General features: G+C 45.4%; 1 protein-coding gene across 2 annotated transcripts in view; it reads left to right on the top strand.

Annotated features, from left to right (window-relative positions):
- PRKD1 (protein kinase D1) overlaps window positions 1-20,240 on the top strand; it is a 290,502-nt gene extending 270,262 nt beyond the window's left edge. For both annotated transcript variants that reach the window (XM_084874187.1, XM_084874186.1), the window contains 2 exons: window positions 18,403-18,488; window positions 19,558-20,240. In XM_084874187.1, the coding sequence (XP_084730313.1) occupies window positions 18,403-18,488; window positions 19,558-19,776 (305 nt within the window). In that variant the 3' untranslated portion in view covers window positions 19,777-20,240. The remainder of the gene's footprint in view (window positions 1-18,402; window positions 18,489-19,557) is intronic.
- Window positions 20,241-20,622: the final 382 nt, after the last annotated feature.

Genomic DNA, 20,622 nt, shown 5'->3' with positions numbered 1-20,622 from the left:
AAACATGGTTACCATTCTATTTGATAACTTCAAGCCAGAAATCCAGTAAAATACTTGATGCTTTTACTACAGTGAAAATCAGGAATATCTCTGAGGCCAGGCATTTTCCTGTTATGCAGGAGTAGAACAGTAGGAAAATACTTTCACATTTAATCTTTTTTATCTTAAAATAGTGGAATACTTTTTTTTCTCTCTTTTTTTTTTTTTTTCTTTTCTGTCCCAGGTAGCACTTCTCTAGTGGGCCAGCAAGGGACCGGGGCTCCTTCACAGCTCATGAACTTTAGCATGTCAGAGCTGGAACCCTTGGGTTCATGGAATGTAATCCCTGTCCAGTTACACATGAGGAAACCAGGACCCAAAATATGGGTTGCAAGTCCCTAAGCTACATGGGGAGGCAGAAGCAGAGCTGCAGTGAGAACCTGGGCCTCTGAGTTTAGGCCTGGAATCTCCCATTACCTAGAGCTTCCTCTTCAGTCCAAACCCTGCCCCCAGAAGAGATGACATTCGCCATTGATGCCCACGGTGTATACATTCAAGCATCCCTTGGTGATGCAGTGACGCTTGCTCATGACAGCATAATTACAGAAAACTGCTACCATGTTCCACAAGCTGAGCGAGGACCTTTTCATTCATCGTGTCTGAACCTCCCATTATGGAGATGGACAAATGGACAATCAGGGAGATGTAGTTTGTCTGAGGTCATACAGTGAGGGCAGGGCAGAGGCAATGTCTGTCTCACTGAAAAGCCTCCACTCCCAGTCATGAACACACACACACACACACACACACACACACTCACACTCTCTCTCTCTCTCTCTCTCTCACACACACACACACACACACTCTCTCTCTCTCTCTCTCTCTCTCTCTCTCTCTCTCTCTCTCACACACACACACACACACACACACACACACACACATACACACACACACACCATGGCCTCTGAAGAACAGGGTGGCTCCTGTGAAGAGGATAGTGGTTTCTCCATGGCTTCCTCCCTCTGTGCTTCCCAGCCTCACCCTCTGATAGGAGCAGACAGGTTACAGAGGGACCCTGACCACCTGCCTTCTCCAGGGAGCTGGGCCCTGCCCAGGGTGGTTTGTGGCTTTGGTGTTTGTGACCACAAACAGACCTTATCAATCTGGATGTTGTGGTGCCTGTGGCACAGGCTCATCTCTGACAGGGTTCAGGAGGCTGGCACCCTGTGGAGGGCACAGACTGCCTGCCCGCTGGTCAACCTTGCCTGGGGTCTGCTCTGTGCCCTGCGCAGGGCTCTGGACACAGGGTGGTCCAGACCAGGTCTCTGTCATTCAAGCCAGAAGAAAGGGTGTCACGGAGACAGGGCTGTAAGGAGAGACCTGGATCCTAGAACTGACCCTGCCCCAGAACATCGAGCCCCGAAGGATGGGGGCACAGGCGTTCTAGGCCGGGGTTACCGCCTTTGTAAAATGCCAGGCCAGGAGGGCAGAGATGTGTCAGGGAAGGTCCACTGCTGGGCACAGGTCACCGGAAGCCCCAAGAAGGCTCGGGGTGGGGGCGATCAGTTGTTCAGGGGCTGAAGCGCCAGGCAGGTTCCTGGGTTCATTCACCCCGAGCAATGCGGAGCTGGGACACGTGGATGGCTCAGGGCACACCCTTTTCCCTGGGACTGTGACCCTCACCTACAGCCCACGGGGTGCAGGGAGCACAGGGTCAGGCCCAGGTCTGATGTGGGTGAACCCTGCCCCCACAGGCCTCATGGAGCCTGCAGTTCGAGGCCTGGCCTTGGTGTGAATTGCTGAGGGGTTGTGGCCCTTCCCTCTGTGGGCCTCCGTTTCCCCATATCCGAGGTCTCTGAGAGTCTGGGATCTCGGTCCTGCATGCCCGGAGCCCACTGCTGCCATGCAGGGTGGGGCAGTGCCCAGGTTTCTGCAGCGTGACCACAGTTTACCCTCCTGGCCTCCTCCAGCTCGGAGTACTTTTTTCTTTTTTTCTTTTGTAGTGAAATAAATGGTGCCCTCTGGCATCATGGAAATGTGCTGGCCTTGTCTGCAGACACCAGCTGTTTAGGCCAGAAATGAATAGCTGTACATTATGAAGGTTTAATTACCATTCATAATAGAGACCAGAAACATAGATATCAATAGCTCTAGGCACTCTTCTTGGGAAACCACAATGTACATACATCATAAGTAACGTGAAAGCAAAGGACAACACGTAAAATGTCTTTAAAGGACTTGAAAACTTGTTGGAGAGATGAGTTACATAAATTTGGGGAAATGATCATTTATTTCCTTGAATTGTTAGCAAGGTATATAATCAGGGTCTCCAAGGTCAGAGGAAGAAGAATCACTGTGGAGGGGAGGGAGGGCTGGCCAGCAGCCCCTGAAGGATGGATGAACAGGTTACTCAGACAGTCTGACTGTGAAAGAGGCTAAGGGGCCCCTGGATCTAGTGGCCAGAGCAGCCCCTATCGCCTGCCTCCTTAGGCCTTTATTGGACTTTTTATCTTTAGATACTATCAGCAGGGTGGGTAATCTTGGGAGGACATGTGTTTACATTGTCCTCCAGGCAAGGGCACCAAGGGATTAGGCGTAAGAATTCCAGTAAACACCCCGGGGGTGTGCTCGTGCACAGACTTGTGTGGAAAGGTCAAGGAATAATTAGGGGCGCAGCCTTCGACACTCCCCTGTCTCCCCTAAGCCGGAATTCCAGCAAACAGGGCCTGCGGCCTTCCACACACTTCCCTTTTCTCAGAATGTCCTCCTTCCAACTTTCCAACCAAGTCTCATGTGCTCCCCAACACCTGTGTAGTTGGAAGAATTGGTATTCAGAGATGGAACTTAGACCGGTAACTAAAGAATTAAAAGGAATACAGGCAGCACTTAGAAAAAGGGGATTACATCATAGAATTCAAAGCATTTATATTTGACCAGGAAGTACACATTTACTTACCTATAGCTATGTCTAAGCACTACAAGTTTCCTATTACTCAGACAAAGTAAGGTGGAGACCAGCTTCAGTAACCCTCACTTTTCTGAAACTCAGCTATCAGTTTGGGTATTAACTGGCTTCTCCTCCACATCTTCCTGTAATGCATTCTTACCTTTGAGGCACCAGAGTTGTGCATCTTGTAATAACCAGGTGAGGTAGTACAGGCCCAGATTCTAGCTCACTACCTTGTTGAGAACAAATAATTTCCTCATTAGAAGTTATAACAGGGCAGCTGGTACCAAATAATTTTAAGCTTGTGGGGTCTGATAAATACACAAGCAAACAAGTATCTGACAAAGGGTGGTCACAACTGATATTAGTAATTTTTAATCTCAGGATACTTTAAACCACACCAAAACCAGTCAGAATCCAGATCCATGAGAATAAAAACGTAGGCACCTCAGTCAAAGGTAAGGATCAAAGGCCGCACAGTTTGAGACATAGTCCTATGTGCTGTTCTAATTAGCCATCACTTACCTTTCTTGAGCTTTGGTTCCTCATCTGTAGAATAGGGTAATGCTTTCTGCCCAGATAATGAGGTGGTAATAGAGACCGAATGGGAAAAGGATGTGAAAGGCATTTCTGAAGGCAGGTGTGGGGTGAGTCAAGGATTTAGATTGAGGAAGAGAACAGCTAAGTTAAGAATTGCCCTGGCAGAAAACCAAGAATTGATTGTATAATTTTAGGAAATGTATGCATACTGATGATTCCCAAGAGTTCTTCAGACATTTCTTTAATTGTATTTTTTTTTCTTCTTGGCATGAAAAGGCAAAATTAAAAAAAAAAAAAAAAAAAAAAAAAGTTATAAGATCTTTGTAGCATACACAGATGTGTCAGAATGAAAACTTTATCATGCATTTTTCTTTTAGTATAGACCTGGATTTGATATAAGATAATATATATTGGAGGACTTGAGCTGTCATCGTGCCATTCTTCAGAACGATCCTCTAATAAGTAACACGGTTTAGTCTGTAGTAGAGACCAGAAAGGCTAAGTGACTTGCCTCAGGTCACACAGTGGTAAAGCTTGGCCTTCAAATCATTTGTCTTCATCCTTACATCATAAGTTGTCACACACCAAAGCGTGCTTATTTCTTAGGGCTTGATATTTAGGAATGTATAGGGAATATTTAACACGTTAATTATTTTTGCTATGCTAATACTAGAGGCCTGGTGCATGGGATTTGTGCACTGGTGGGGGTGTGGTCTGCGGGGATCAGCCCACTGTGGGAGTACCTTTCATCCCGGTCAGACGAGCGGCTGTGGACCTGCCCTCTGAACAGTTGTTCTCTGGTTCGGCATCTTCCATGGAGTCCGAGTACTGGCTTCTCCAGGGGACCCAGTTGGGGCTGAGCACAGAGACAATAGCACTGAGAGGCAGCAGAGTGGGCCTCAGTCCCATGGTGGCCATGAACCTTCCTCCCAGCCTCCGGGGTCAGCTCTGCGAGCCTGGTGGCAGCACTGCCTGGCCTGCAGGTGTCTGGAGGAGGTGGCAGGGAGTGAGGAGAGGAACCTGGGGTGAGGAGACGATGATAGCAGCCCGGGTTTCTGCCCATCAGCCCAGGGTACGCAGTGGGAACAGCCACTCATCTTGGTTAACCGAGTGGTGCTCCCACTGTGGGAGTACACTGACACCAGTGGGCAGCTTCTGGTGGTCAGTGCACATCATAGCTACTGGTAGACCAGTCCTTCTGGTCATTCTGCTTTTATTATATAAGACTATTTCTTTTCAGATTTAACCGTTGGAATTAATACTTATTCAAAGAGTATACATTTTGGGAGACACCATCTATGTAACTAAACACATATTTAATTACAGCTATATATGTAGTTATCCTATCTAATAAAAGAGTAACATGCAAACTGACCATCACTCTAACACAAGATGGCTGCCCCCATGTGGTCAAAGATCCTGCCCCTATGTGGACACAAGATGGCCACCACAAGATGGCCAGCAGGGGAGGGAAGTTGGGATGGATCAGGTCTGCAAGGGAGAGCAGTTGTGGGCAATCAGGCCATCAGGGGAGGACAGTTGGGAGGGACTTAGGCCTGCAAGTAGGGGGTGATCAAGCCTGCAGGGGAGGGAAGTTAGGGTTGACCGGGCCTGCAGGGAAGGGCAGTTGGGGGGCGGGGGGGAGACCCAGGCCTGCAGGGGAGGGCAGTTAGGGGAAAACAGGCTGGCAGGAGAGCAATTAGGCATCAATCAGGCTGGCAGGGGAGTGGTTAGAGAATGATCAGGCTGGCAAGCAGAAGTGGTTAGGGACAATCAGGAAGGCAGGCAGGCAAGCAGTTGGGAACCAACAGTCCTGCACTGTGAGAGGGATCCAAGATTGAAGAGGATGCAGGCTGGGCTGAGGGACACGCATTCCCGTGCAGGAATTTTGTGCACCAGGCCTCTATTATATATATAAAACTCGATACTTACATTATGTATAGTTATGCATATAACTAAAGAAGAATGTATGTATATAAGAAAATACTCCAGAATGAGTCAGATGATTACAAATAAAAGCACAAGAGGAGACTAGGTCATCATGGAGCGGGGGTGTGGGGACATTTCAGTTCATTCTCTGGCAGGGTTGTGTGTTCTGTCTTGTTTCATTTCATCATTGTGACTGTCTGGATGGTCATTTGGCATCATTGAGTTTAGCCATTACCACCCACCAATGATTAACCAGGGCCATGGTCTCTCTCACCTCAGCTTTCTCTCATAGGAAGCTTAGCCCTCAGCATATCCATCCTATGACCTTCCTCAGTTCCTTGAAAGGACTTGTTCACCTATTTTAAAATATTTACTTAATCAGGCAAATGTACTTTATCTTATGAAAAGGGAAGCCCATTATCACTTAAACATTTTTTAGATAATCAGAGGAAACTAAGGAAATTGCACCTTCCTTGATCATGTACCAATACGCCCTTCCTTTCCTTGCACTTTTAGGAACTCCACAACAAGAGAAAGGCCCAGTTAGGTCTTATGTTTGTTGTATGTAGTAGGACAACATCATAAGGGTGAATCCTGGATGGACGTTGAAAAAAAAAAATCAGAAAATTGCAAGCAAGACTCAGTCTACGATTTAGAAGTTAGTACTAGGGGTATAGAGCTTAGAAGTGGGAAATGAAAAAGCCAGCTAACAGAGCATGGGAATGCTTGCAAGGCAGGGGGTTCCTCATAACTTGCCAAGAATCTCCTTGATTATGGCTCATTATAAACGACCTGTCATGGTCTGGCTCTAGGCCTATCGCAGGCCATTTTAAACCTTGGCGGAGGAGCTAGCTGAAAGCAGAGATGACCAGGTCCCACCCCCATACAATGCCATCCTATGCTGAGACTGTAAGAAGTCCGTGGGCAACACTTTGAAAACTATGGCTCAGAGCCCTGGCTCATGAGGAAAGAATTACAGTTAAATTCTGGGACCCCCAAAAGACCTCGCAGCTGACAGTGCTCTGAAAAAAATGTAAATTAAGTTCCTAATATTTAAATTTAGATAAATTATAAAGTTTCTCAACAAAAAGAGGTTTACAGTTGTTTGCAATGAAAATAGCACAATAATCTTACCTAATAATAGACAAACATGTAAGTTGGCCTTACCTTCGCTATGCCTATAGCTAATCAGAGTGACTATGCAAATTAACCCAAAAAATATGGTGGTTAATTTACATGCATAGGCGCCCAGGGCCTGTGTCCCAGGAACATCCTGGCACCCAGGTCACTGTGAGGTAAGGCCTGGGCAGGAGTGGACCCCCTGCCATCGACTGCAGGGAGCTGGGGTCCTGCTCTGGCCCCAGGCCCAGGCCGATTGCAGGGAGCTGGGGTCTCCTTCAGCCTGGTGCAGGCAGGAGCGGACCTCCTGTGATCAATCACAGGATCTGTGGGTCTGCTTTGGCCTGGGCAGGAGCGGACCCCCTGTGATCAATCACAGGATCTGTGGGTCTGCTTTGGCCTGGGCAGAAGCGGACCCCCTGCGATGGATTGCAGGGAGCTGGGGATCTGCTCCAGCCCAAGAGGCTTTAGGCCTGGGCAGGGCCAGAGCTGGTGATTGGAGGGAGCTGGAGGACCCCTGCCCAGGCCTAAAGCTTCGGCCAGAGGCTTCAGGCCTGGGCAGGGCTTAGCCCTCGATTGGTGTGAACTATAGAGGAAACACCTTTTCTGACTACACATTGGCTAAGCTTCCTGTATGCCACTGGTAATATTCTTAGTAACTTGGGTAATAAGAATCTAAAAAGGTGATCTAGGGGTTTTCCACCACACTCCTGGAGAAAAGAAACCAAGGTCCACTGCCGGAGGGCTAAGAAATGCCATATCCTGCCCTCACTGGTTTTGCTCAGTGGATAGAGCCTCGGTCTGCCTATCACAGGGTCTGGGTTCAGTTCAGATCAAGGGCATGCACCTAGGTTGCAGGCTCCTCTCTGGCCAGGGCCCAGATCAGGGCTCATGCAGGAGGCAACCAATCAAAGTGTTCCTCTCACTTTGATGTTTCTCTCTGTCTTTCCCTCTCTCTTCCACATTCTCTAAAAGTCAATGGAAACATGTCCTTAGGTAAGGATAAAAAAAAAAAAAAAAAAAAAAGAATAAAGAAAAAAATGTATATCCTATAAAAGACACATCTTGAAAGTGCCTAAGGAAAGTTGTCATTTTTTCTTGGTGAAGGGACTGGAGTCCATGTTGATGGAAACACCTTTGTGGCTGTGGTGACTGGCAGTGGCTGCAGCAGTGGGGTGATGGGGCTGGTGCCTTCCCCTGATCAGCCAGGCTGCCTCCCACAAAGGGAGGCCAGACTGCGGCTTAGGCCTGCTCCTCAGGGGTTGTGAGCCTAAGCCATCAATAGGACATCCCCTCAGGGCCTACAGTATGTGAGAGGGGTCAGGTTGGGCTGAGGGACCCCCACCCCCAGTGCACGAATTCCGTGTACCGGGCCCCTAGTCTCTTATATAAAAGAGCTTTGGCTAGCACACTATAACTCGTCACGACCAAACAGGCAGTGGCTCTTGTGATGGAAGGGGCTGTGCTCATAACTAGTGGCAGAGAGTTATGAGCAGTGGAGGGTGGGGCAGCGAGCTAAGAGCGGTGATGGGGTGGGGCTGCCAGCTGAGGCAAGTGGAAGCCAGCTAGCTACTTGTGCATGATTTAATGAGCACTGGGCCTCTAGTTAATAAATAATAATATAAGCATGAACTCTGTTTTACATACTCACAACAGTAAGCCTACTTTGCCCAGCCCTATCTGATATATTATAATGTAAATGTGATAGCAATGTAAAAATGCTATAAAAAGTTTCCAATGCCTTAGTTTCACTTTCTGTGTTTACTAATCACAGACCAATTAACAGAGTGCAGACTGGCATTGATCCATGGAGCAGGAGTAGCACTGGTTAAAAGTTACTGAATTGAGCATAAAAGATACCACGTTTATTATTGAAAGGTATAGAGATAATCGGAAGAACATTTTTAAATAGTTTAAAAGTCATCTCTGGAGAGCATGTCTCATAATGAGATGAGAGGTTTTTATCTTCATTTTGAACTCTTCTTACTGATTGATTTAGATCTTTTACCAGGTGTATGTGACATGATAAAAAAATAAAATGAAAATGAACAAAAGTTCATGGAGTACAACCTTTTGTATAACTTTAGCTATTTCATGCCTGGTCTAAACTGTTTCTAAATTTTTAAATAAACAGACTATATGTATATAATATTGCACATATGAATATTATTTGCTGGAGAGCTAGAGGGTTACATTTTCTTTTCTCTAACACCAGTCCTTGCTTCGGGCCTGAGCAGATGAAGAAGATGCAATTCTGCCAGGAGTGGGGAGCCTTTTTTCTGCCAAGAGCCATTTGGATATAACATCACTCATTGGCCATGCAAAATTATTAACTTAAAAATTAGCCTGCTGTATTTGGTCAGACATTTAATTAACTCCTAATGCTTTGTCAGGGCCAGACCAAATGATTTTACGGCCTTCTAATGACCCATGGGCCAGATGTTCCCCATCCCTGCAACCCATATGTGCCCACGCAAAGGAGAACATTCAAGTGGGAAAGTCAAATGAATTCTCCTGCATTCCATCAGTTGCTCGAGATCATAATGCACATCTTAATTGTTATATATGACTATTGTTTCCCTAAGAGTTTATTCTTAGAGGAAGAGAGAAGACACAGATAACAAGGGATGTGCTTGTATAGCTGGTAAAAAATAGCTGGTAAAGTGAAATATAATTTGCAATTCATCTTACCAGGAGAACAATGGCAAACCTGCAGTGAAGGGAGAGCGTTTGTTCTACTACTACAAGTACATTTTCACCACCAAATGGAATGGATATGTTCAGTTAGAGACACGGGGTAAATTTAAGGACCCATGAACATCTCCAGAGAAATTACTGGGTTTTCCTTTGGAGTTTTGATGTTCCTTTCTATGCCATTAGGGAGGGGAGTAGGCAGTAAGCAACACAGAGGCAGCAGCGGAAATTGCCTCACAATGAACCCGGCCCCCACAGACAGATCGTTTCCTGTGTGCACAGGTGAAGTCTGAAGAAGCAGGTCCCCTTCTGTGATGCTACTGTTCAGCTTCAGAGTCACATGGCTAGTTAGTGTTATCAAGAGTTAAGATCAGACACGAAACGTTGACATACATAGAAAAAAAGTGTGTGGGGGGGGAGGGGGATGTCCTTGCATTAAATCTATTGTTGTCTTTAGTTCAAAATGCGATGGTGCACCAGTGACGCCGACTTTCTCCACTTCCCGCCTCCACAAGCTCGATGGAAATATTTCTGCCTCTGTCTTTCCCCGATGAGCACAGCTCTGACTTTTGATTCTAGTTGGTCTCAGTCCTCTGCGGACACTTGTGTAGACCACATGGCATCTCAAGGCACAGAACGGCTCTAATAATATACCACTGCATTTATCAAAGCATCTAACTTTTATTTTAAAAAGCAATTTTTGTCATTCAGTGTGGCAAATTCAAATAAAATTGGTCACAAGTGTGTTTCCCCCCCAGAAGTTGCCGATGAAAAATACAGCCAGTGCAAACACAAAGCAAAGCTAAATGAAAGCATCGCACCATTACCACATGGTATGTTTTCAAAATCCAACAGTGTTCCAGGACACGAAGCACTTAAGTTGGAAGTAGCACTTTGCCATGAAAAGCAACCAGCTGTAGGTCCCCTTTTCACTGCGTTTGTTCAAAACAAAAAATAACCTCATTGAAAAATAAGCCTCGCATGGATGAGACCCAGAAACCCAATGGTGTAAGGAACAAAAGGAAGACAGTTGTCATTTTAATAATTAAACTGTGTTTGCAACAGTATATGAGGCTTGAAGACGCAGCAAGCCAGCTGAATATTAATGAATAGATTTATTTGTCAACATATTAGCACCGCTGTCAGACGTAGCAGCGGGGAGCAGATGCAAAGGGACTAACTAGTGAGCTGCTGACTGATGCCGGACTGGTGCCGGGAGAGTCCATCAAGATGGATAAACCAAAGCGGATTATCTGGGTCAGCACCTTCGCGGGAGTTTAACTTGTTAGACAATCTCTACTTGAAATTCTGAGATGGCTCGTATTTAATCTTTTTTTTAAAAAAGCATGCATTTTGTTCAACAATAAGGAACTTTAAAATTATGAGCCAAAGGCATACAGTGATTACATTAATATCCACTACTAGAATGAATTTTTAAAAATTCAAATGAGTTAATATCTGAAAAGGTCCCACAAGGAAAGGAATTATTTATCCTGATAAAATTAAATTCATGGCATTTTTCTCTAGCAGATAATTTTTAGAGAGAAACTGACCACAGGGAATTTTAGCAAGAACATTGGCATTCTCAGTGCTCAAACATGTTTATTTGCCCCCAAAATTGAAAGGTCTCCTATAAATCCCAATTATAAAATGAAAATTTCACGTCTGAATATGACATCTGAATTTATGTAGAGATATTAGAGTAGAAGAACGACAAAGTTTAAATATTCTTGTAAATTTGCTTTCTTCCACAATGACAACAGAATAATATTTTAAAATACAGGCTCTTTAAAATCTTATCGAACCCCTGTACTGCTTCACGGTGTCAATCCATTGAGGACATATACATACTATTCTGAAAATGTTCCTTTGGTGGAAGATATGCAGTTTCATGAGGAGCTCTATTTCTTCTTAATTTGACCCTGGCACAATGAGGAGAAGGTCTTTTTACACCCCCTGGTCAAGCAAGCCCAATCCTTCTTGTAACTAAAAGCTTATCTCAAGGTTTGAAAGCCGCTATCTTATCCTAAGCAGTCAGGGTTTCTTTGAGCCTCTTCTTCACTCTAGTTCAGACACTTTTCCCTTCATCAATGTTCTTTACACCAATCCTCAAAATGCCTCTGCCTCAAGGTTCAGTGATTCTAAAATAAAGCGATGCCACCACGTTCCGTTGTAAAGAACACATTTCTTTTAGCACACCGTAAAATGACACTTGATTTGGGGACAATAAATAGATTCATTGAGTTTGCTGTGGATTTAGAACCCTGAATTCTTTCTCAGGCATGCTGCTGATAAGCCGGGCTTTTCAGTTCTGTACTTAGACCCTTTTCGGTTGGTGGGAAGGAGGGACCTAAGTAGAGGACTTAGTTCCATTGGTTCCTGTTAAGTGCTGTCTTACCAGTATAGCCCATAGCTTCACACTGTAGCTATTTTGGAACTTACTTGTGTAATGCGACTTGTCTGCTCTTCCTGTTGGCATCTCCTGAGGGGAAGCTGTCCTGAAACCCTCTGAGTCTTCATCCCAAACAGTGAACCAGATGGCACAGAGCACGGATACCTTTCTCCGTGGTTAGACTCATTTCTCTGCACTTACCTCCATGGTGTCAGAGGCCCTGTTAACCCGGGTATTAACTACTGTCAGTGTGCTCACACCTCTCGCCCTTGCTACTCAGGTGTGAGTCTAAGACTCTGCCTGGGAGACAACAAACTGCAGACTCTCAGGTCCCACCCCAGACGCAGCAATCAGGATCTTCAGTGTAGATCCCCGGGTCACTCACATGCCTGGCAAATCTGAGAAACCATGCTCAGCCCTCATTCCCCACCTTAGCTGTACAGACCAGCAGCACCCGGGCATGTCTAAAAACTATCAGCACCTTGCGCGTGGGTGTGAGTCTCAGCATTAAAGAAAACACACACTGAAAACAAAGACCTCTCTAAGCGATATTAATGGGCAGTGGAAATGAAAGAAAAATCCACCCTGTGCATCATTATAATAATATAAATATGTTTTGATTTTTACTTTGGATTTTGAACCCGTTGGCACCCGTTTGGGGGCTGCTGTATGGTTATGTTGAAACAGTTCAGGATTTCTAAAATTGTGTTGCCGGTCTTTGAGAGGCCGTGAAATTGAAGGGAAAGCAAAAGAGTAACGACTGACAGAATGGCTTTGCACCGAGGAAAGAACTGGAGAGGGAGAGGCTGGGGCTCGAGTCTCTGAAGGTCTTGCACTTCATCGGATTGCGGTAATGGACTCGGGCACCGGTGAGATGATGACTTCCCGCGGCCTGGCTGCTGCAGGCAGCCTCTGGCTCCGGCCCTGAGAGGCGCGTCCCAGTTCATGTTGCCTGGCAACAGCTTGCTGGGTTGAGAGCTGGAATGTGAAGGGTTGCAAAATTGTTTTTAAAATAAACACACAACTTACCCACCAGCGTGAAGCAAACCAAGGGGAGAAGTGCTGAGGGCTACACTGACCGACTGCGGGGCTGAATGGAAAGGGTAAAGGAAAACAGAAGGTGAGGAGCTCAGTGCTGATCGATGATGCTCCATCTCTAGAGTGACAGTTCTGATCTGGGTTCTTTATTTGAAAACTAGGGGCCCAGTGCATGAATCTGTGCACCTTGAAAGGAACTGTGGGCCACAAGGCTATGGTGGGCACAGGGGCAGGTCTCGGCCCATCCTCCGGGCCCTGCCTGGCTCCTCCCTCCATGGCACCGAGTCCCCTGTCCACCTGCAGCCCTGCTCCTGCTGCCACCACTCCCACGTGCTGATGGCACTGGCCCTGCTTGCACCTGCTGATGGCACGGAGCCATTGGGCTGTTGCCAGCATTGAGTGTGAGTGGCAACTGCTGCCTGATCGCCCCTCAGGAGTATGGGGAGATGGAGAAGCCCTCAGGGGCGATTGGGACTGGCAGCTGCCGCTCACACCCACTGATGGCACCAAGCGATTGGGACTGGCTCCGGGCGCCAGCAGTGGTTCGAATAGTGGCTCCTGTGTCAGCAGTGGGTGCAAGTGGGGCCGTTTCCAGCAGCGGGGGCAAGAGGTGGCTGCAGGCACCAATCACCCCTCAGGAGGAGGAGGAGGTGAAACCCTGAGGGGCAACTGGGGCCAGCAGCCACTGCATGCACCCACTGATGGCACTGAGCAAATGGCCGGTGCTGGGTGCCAGCAGCAGGTGCCAGCGGTGGCTCCAGTGCTGGCAGTGGGTGCGGGTCTGAGCGGGTCCTGCGCTGGGAGCAGGTGTGAGCACTGCCAGGGACCACGGCAGTGCCTGGGACAAAGAATTTTCAGAAACCACCTGAGGCTTGCCCTGATGACAGTGACCGGCACCCCGCCTTATCTGCTGCCCCTGCTCACCTGCTCCATAATCCCATTGTGGCCGATGCCCGCCACGTTCTGCAGACCCCTTGTCATCACACACACACACACACACGTCATAGCAACCCATTGTTTGGTTGTTCTGCCGTTTGGTCTATTTGCATATTAGGGTTTTATATAGGTAGATTTGTACATGAAAAATTTGCATTCAAAGACAGTATGGAAAAAATAAAAGTCAAAAGTACTGTATCTGGATAAAACAGGTTAGCCCCAGAGGGTCACCAATAATTTATCTTCCGTAAAATAAACGTTGTAAAATAAATCCGATTTGTATTGCAGATATTCTCAGCATTGCTCTAATTTTCCAACAGAAGTCACTGATCCTGTGATCTGTTATATTGTGTGGAGTTGTGATGTCCTACCATCCAGGAGTATTTTTAGCAAAAATATACAAACCATATGCACATAATATGGATATTAAAACTCAGAGCTGAGAAAATGGTTACTTAAGTTTCTAATTAGTGTAGTCTGTCTACCAAATGCTACTTAACAAGCACTTTTCTAATGCATTGAATGATGTATTTTATTTTAAATATTTGTGAAACACTGGTACAAAAAATAAATGCACAATCTGCCTGGCCTTAAAGGAGCTGAAATCCAGTGGGAAGAAGAGGGGGAGATAGGCTTGTACTGACCTAGTGAACAGTGGGGAATGGTGGAGGGACTGAGGGATGTAACCTGAGGGACTGATTATGTATCCAAATATGTCCAGTTCCATTCTTTTTGTAGGATTTTTTCCAAATTTTGGGTGCAATGGCACATGCAAATGAGCCTTCTACATACACAGACTCTATTGTGTCCATACACATGGCATTTGCTTTGAAATAGAGAATGACTGCAATACAGTTTCCACAGTTGCAGAGATAATTCTGTACTTGATACCAGAAGAAAATGGAATCCATACAATTAACACTCTGATAAAACGTTTCTTTTCATATTAAAACATAAAGCTCTTCTGCACCTGCATGTACCCTTTAATTTTGTTTTTGTTCAGATGTACTTGTGCACCTGGCAAACAGGCTACCCAGAACTTCAGCTATCCCAACATCTGTTGAAAGGCCTGTTCCGGTAAAAAGGGAGCGTTTTGATAAAAATTTTCTCTTCACTTTCCTAACATTTCAGTCTTTCAACTGATGCGACAACAACAGAAACTGACATACAGGAAGTTGGAGGAAAATAACTGTATCTTATATAATAAAAGCCTAATAGGCTAAGTGTCCAGTCATCCAGTTGTCCATTCAACCAATCAAAGCGTAGTATGCTAATGATATGCTAAAGCAGCTCAACTGCTCGCTATAATGTGCACTGACCACCAGAGGGCAGATGCTCCAGCAATGGTTAGCTTGCTGCTGGGGTCCTGCCAATCAGGACTGAGGGAGATAGGACAGACATGCCCTGGAGCACTCCTGCAGTCCCTCCCCAGCTAGCCAACCTCCCACGTTCCTCCCGGCTCCAATCATGCACTGGTTGGGTGCCTTGGTCTGGCCTGCGCCCTCTAGCAATCTGGGACCCCTCAAGGGATGTCAGAGAGCTGGTTTCGGCCCAATCCTGCTAGGCTGAGGGACCCCACTTGTGCACGAATTCATGGTCCCAGCTTCTAGTTAGGCAATAATTTGCTGTAGCAAGAAAAGAAACATTAGGCTTCAAAATACAGATTTTCTTTCGTTTTTTTTTCCTTTCTTTTATTTAGAGGAAACATGAGTGTGGATCCATTTTAGAAACCGTAAAACTCTCTGCTCGTGCGGGAGAGTAATTCTTTAAAAATGAAAAACTGAACCATACAATTCTTTAAATTTTTTTCAATAAAAAAGAAAAAGGAAAAACATCTCAGATTGCCTAATATGGCTATCCACGGTATTGAGAAAACTCAGATATACAGCAATTTACTAATAACATGGGAAGATGAGATTGAGTTTAAGGATGAATAACAGAATTCTCGGAATAGCATTAGAAAAGCAAACTCTCAGAATAACTGGGCAGGTACAATCAGAAAATAACTCTGCCCCTCTCTGCCTCTCTGTAAACGTTGGCATCATGTTTTCTACAAGGAGAAGGACCGGGCGCTGCCTGTGTTGTTCCTGTTCTTGGGGAGCCTGGGGTTTCTGCAGTCCTCGCCCTCCCCGTGGGCACCAGCTTCCTGTTGTGTGCTGTGCCATAGGCTGCCTTCTCTCTGGCTTTCCATTCTGCTGCAGTCCTCCTCTTTCCTCCGAGTCCCGCTGCCAAGGCACTTCCTCCTTTGGGTTGTTTTTGAGAGAAGTTCGCAGAATGACCCGATTTTATGTCTCTCCCAAGGTCTCTCCCTCTCCCCCTGGTGTTGCCACAGTCTTGAAGGCATGCCCTACCACATTCCCTCTCACTCCGAATTCTGTCTCCATTTGAGTTTTGGAGTTTTTTGATGGTCAGCTTCCTCTGGGATTGCTGTAGACTTTGCTCCCATGCACCTGGGTTCGCCCCCTGAGTGTGGAAGCTTCTCCCAGGGAGGTCGCTGCTGGGAGCGAGACCTGGGAGGATGGAGGTGTCACAGGAGGACCCTCAGTGGCAGCTCTGAGATATGATTACTGTTCAGAACTGGACACTCTGCATTTTGAGGAAACTAACAATGGTGTTCTTCAAGCTGTTGTGAGGAATTTTGAATAAATCGTGGATTAAGTGAGAGGGATGCCAAGATACTTGACACAGGCCAGAGACTCAAACGGTGCATATTGTTACGTACGTGTGTGTGTGTGTGTGTGTGTGTGTGTGTGTGTGTATGTGTGTGTGTGTGTGTATGTTTTGCCTTTGCAACTAGATTGGGAGCTTTTCAGGAGGCCAGATATTTTTGTTTATTCCCTAAGTAATTGCCAACAATAATTTCTTGAGGCAGGTTTGGTGAACGAATGATTGATACGTTTGTATGAAGAATGTGGTCAATAAACAGAACATTGTTAGGAAAACAAACACACTTTAGAATTTGTTTTAAAAATAGGTTTAGTGAAAGGCATTTGGAGGGTACGATTAATGCTGGATTGTGCAAGACAATGAGTAAAAAGGATGTTTTGAGAGTTCCAGAAAGAGTGACAAGCAGAATGGAGCTTCAGACACGAATGAGGCACCTATTTCCTCAGTACCACCAGGTTCCCAACATTTAAGTACAGGCGTCAACATTCAATAGTTCATTACCTCTGTTTTCTGCCGAGAGCCACAAAGTAGGTTATATAAGTTCACAAATACCCACACACATGTATAGACACACACGTGTTTCCTGGGTTCTCTCCCTGTGTCCTGGACCCATTCCTTCCCGAGATCCTCCTCGTCCTCTTGCTGTGCGTATTCAGGTCACCTGGGTACCGGCTGTCCCCACTGCTGCCTGTGCTTCATTCGGCAGAACCATTTTGTTTTTTTATCTTCACATATTCCATTCCCTTCAGACACTTCTCGTTTCTCCTCTGGCGGTGCTTCCCTCCCCATTAGGCCGTGTGGTTCACTGTTGGGGCCCATTTGGGCACAAACCCACCTTTTGTTGAGCTACTGTACTCCTGCCCTCCTAATTATTGAATTCAAAACAGACTGAGTGAACTAATAACATACCAGTATATTTATTCCCCGCAGTGTCCAGGGAAGCTTAATGCTCCGTAGCACATACGCTCTCCCTGCACCCCTCCTCCTCCATGTGCTGTGACTTCCCAGCAGCCAGAATGGAAGGTGCACCTTACTCACCAGTGAATAAATCGTGTGAATGGCTGTTTTAATGCACAAGCCCAATACACCATTCGCTGAGAGAACTGTACTTCCGAAAGCTCTCTGAGAACATGTGTGCAATGGGAAACTGTACTAAGTGCTGTGTTTCCTCAGGGGTCCCAGCTCTGGCCAGGGCGTCTAGGCAGAGGCAGCATTTAAGTGTGGGCTGTCGCATTTGCTTTCTTCAGTCAAAGAATTAGGTGTTTGGGATTCTGCAGCCTTTCGTGCAGGCCAATATTTAGAATGTTTGTGTCAGAGAGAGAGAATTCTGGATTACCGAAAGACGGCAGGAATCACTTCCCTGTGCCTGTAGGGATAGGAGTCTGGTTCATTTGAACTGGATGAACGATCTTGGTCTCAGGTGGCCCCTGCACCCCTGTGACAGTCCATATTTTCTGGTGTAGACCAAGCATGCTGGTGTAGACCAAGCAATGGAGCAATGGAGCCAGAGCTACCCAACTGGGGACTTAGTCATTGGGGAAGTTGGGGAGTTAATTCACTTGTAAATTGCTTGCAATTCACTTTTTTTTTTTTTTTTGTCTGTGAAAGTGACACAAGTCTAATCCTGGGGTGCCACTGGTCTTTAGGCTGTAAATTTGGAGTCCTGACCCATGTTCTGCTTTATATATTTTCCCTTTTAAATCTGGTATCCAGATGGCCGTCATTAAATTCAAGACTACGAATCCCATTGTGTGTATTCTAAATTTAAACACATTTTACCACAAAGTTAGTAAATGTCTTCTCTTGAATATTAGTTTTATCCTTCCATTAGTGCAAGATGTATTTAAATGAAACATATTTAAGTAAAACTTCTACTTTAGAAAAATGTGTTAAAGACTAAACCATGAAACTTAATCATATTCACAAAATACTCGTATTCCTTCCTCCACGATTGTTTCCAATTGCACCTTTCAGCACCCAAAATAAAGTGAAGACCAAGGTTTTAGAATTCTCAAGATGAATGTTCTTTGGGCTCTAGTGCCTGCTATTGCTGTGCTGCCTTGACTGTGTGAAATAGCAGACATGAAATAAGCTGTAAAGGAATCATGATATGTTCCCGGTTTGTCATCTGGTTTCACTAATAGCTAACATTCTTTTTCAGCCATTGATCTTATCAATAACTTGCTGCAAGTAAAAATGAGAAAGCGCTATAGTGTGGACAAGACCTTGAGTCACCCTTGGCTACAGGTAAAAATCAATTATTAGATATTTCCTCAGTCAGGTGAGTTTCTAAATATTTGTAAGATTTTGATATTGTACGCAAAAAAATATTTTGTCTTATTTTTTAAAGTGTAATTCTAATATCAATTTGTTTGCCAAAATGAATGCAACTTCTTAGGACTTAATAAAGTTTAGTGTTTCTAAACCTCTCTATCAAGAAAATCACACACATACTTGCACACCCCAAACCAAAATCAAGAAATCTAAGGGTCACAACCAAACTCTAAGGCCCAACTTTCAGAAGCATCTGTCTGTGCAACTCTGATAAATGCCCAAATAAATGGGCACACATGGCCGTGCCCTGTACTTGTTTGTACTTGTGTCTCTAAAGCCTGCCCTAGGCCAATACAGAACAAATGCATGGCAAACGTACATGCGTGGGTATATGCTTGTTTTCTCTTACATATCTATTATTTTCATCCTAAAATTTGAGGTTAGTGTTTTGTCATGGTTAATCCGCACTCCAGGATGTTTTTTCCATTGATTTTTAGAGAGAGTGGGAGGGAGGGTAGAGAGAGAAACACTGATCTGTCTGATGTGAGAGTGGCATATTGATTAGTTGCTGCTCCAATGTGTTCCAACAGGGGCAGGGATTGAACCTGCAACCCAGGTATGTGCACTTGACAGGAAATCAAACCCTCAACCCTTTGGTCTATGGGCAGATGCTCTAACCACTGAGCGAAACTCGCCAGGGTTGAACTAAACGTTTAGAAAAATGGTGTTCTGGAATACGGAAGGATTATTTGCAGTCATGAAATCTCAAAGGAAGACCAACATTCCTAATTGTTGGACTGCAAGCACTTTACTGCCCACCTTCCAGTGCCCCTCACATGAACAGGATGCGTTTGTAAAGTTCGGGCGAATAGGATGGTTTTGGTGCTGCTGCTGTCTTCTCCTCTTCAGGGTGCCTGAGGGAAGTCACACACAGGCTTAGAGTGAGAGGAAAAGGGATAACCCCTCCCTTGTGGGAACTGAGGACAGTGCATTAATGAGCTGTAATCATCGCTGTGCTAATATTTTGGAATTTCTTCATCAGGATTATCAGACCTGGTTAGACTTACGAGAGCTGGAGTGTAAGACCGGGGAACGCTACATCACCCACGAAAGCGACGACCTGCGGTGGGAGCAGCACGCAGGTGAGCAGGGGCTGCAGTACCCCCCGCACCTGGTCAGCCCCAGCGCCCGTCCCGGCGACAGTCCTGAGGCTGAGGAAACGGAGATGAAAGCCCTCAGCGAGCGTGTCAGCATCCTCTGAGTTCCATCCCCTATAATCTGTCAAAACACTGTGGAATTAATAAATACATACGGTCAGGTTTAACATTTGCCTTGCAGAGCTGCCATTACTTTCTGTCAGATGAGAACAAAGCTGTTAAACTGTTAGCACTGTTGATGTATCTGAGTTGCCAAGACAAATCAACAGAAGCATTTGTATTTTGTGTGACCAACTGTGTTGTATTAACAAACGTTCCCTGAAAAACTAAACGTGTTATTGTGAGTGATTCGTGTTATATTTAATGCATTAAACCTGTCTCCACTGTGCCTTTATAAATCGCTGTTTTTCTTACTGGAGCCTCGATTTGGTAAGAGTCTACAGAACCCGTCTGTGAGATAGTTCTGTTGTGTCCCATCGGTTGTCATGATAAGCAAGTCTATTATTACCATTGTTCTATGAACAACTCCAAAGCTTATGTGCAAAAAAAGAAAAAAAAAAAAAAAGAATGACTGGGCTGTGGGGGGGACAGATATATGATCCTAAGACACAAGTGCATGGGTATTTTATTGTATAGTCTCAAATCCCTTACCTGCCTAGTGTGCCTCAGTATATTTAAACTCAAGTAAAGGCACCTAGGCATGCCTGCTACTGTTAAGCCTAAATGCCTTAAGAAATGTAAACTGCGAGATATATCTTATAATGCCCTGCTGTATTATGGACGATCAGCAGCTAAGCAACCTTTTTGCCTTTGTGTACTTTTTAATAAGAAATAAATATTCTTGTCAAAAAGATGTGTCCATCTGACTGAATTATTTTCATTTATAGTTCACACTGGTGTTTTCAGGCCAATTAGGAACAGGTATCTGCTCAAAAAAACAGAAACACTCT

Source organism: Pipistrellus hanaki, assembly GCF_964339955.1.
Source record: "Pipistrellus hanaki genome assembly, chromosome: 1".
NCBI lineage: Eukaryota > Metazoa > Chordata > Mammalia > Chiroptera > Vespertilionidae > Pipistrellus > Pipistrellus hanaki.
This window is presented reverse-complemented; position numbering and strand designations above follow the sequence as displayed.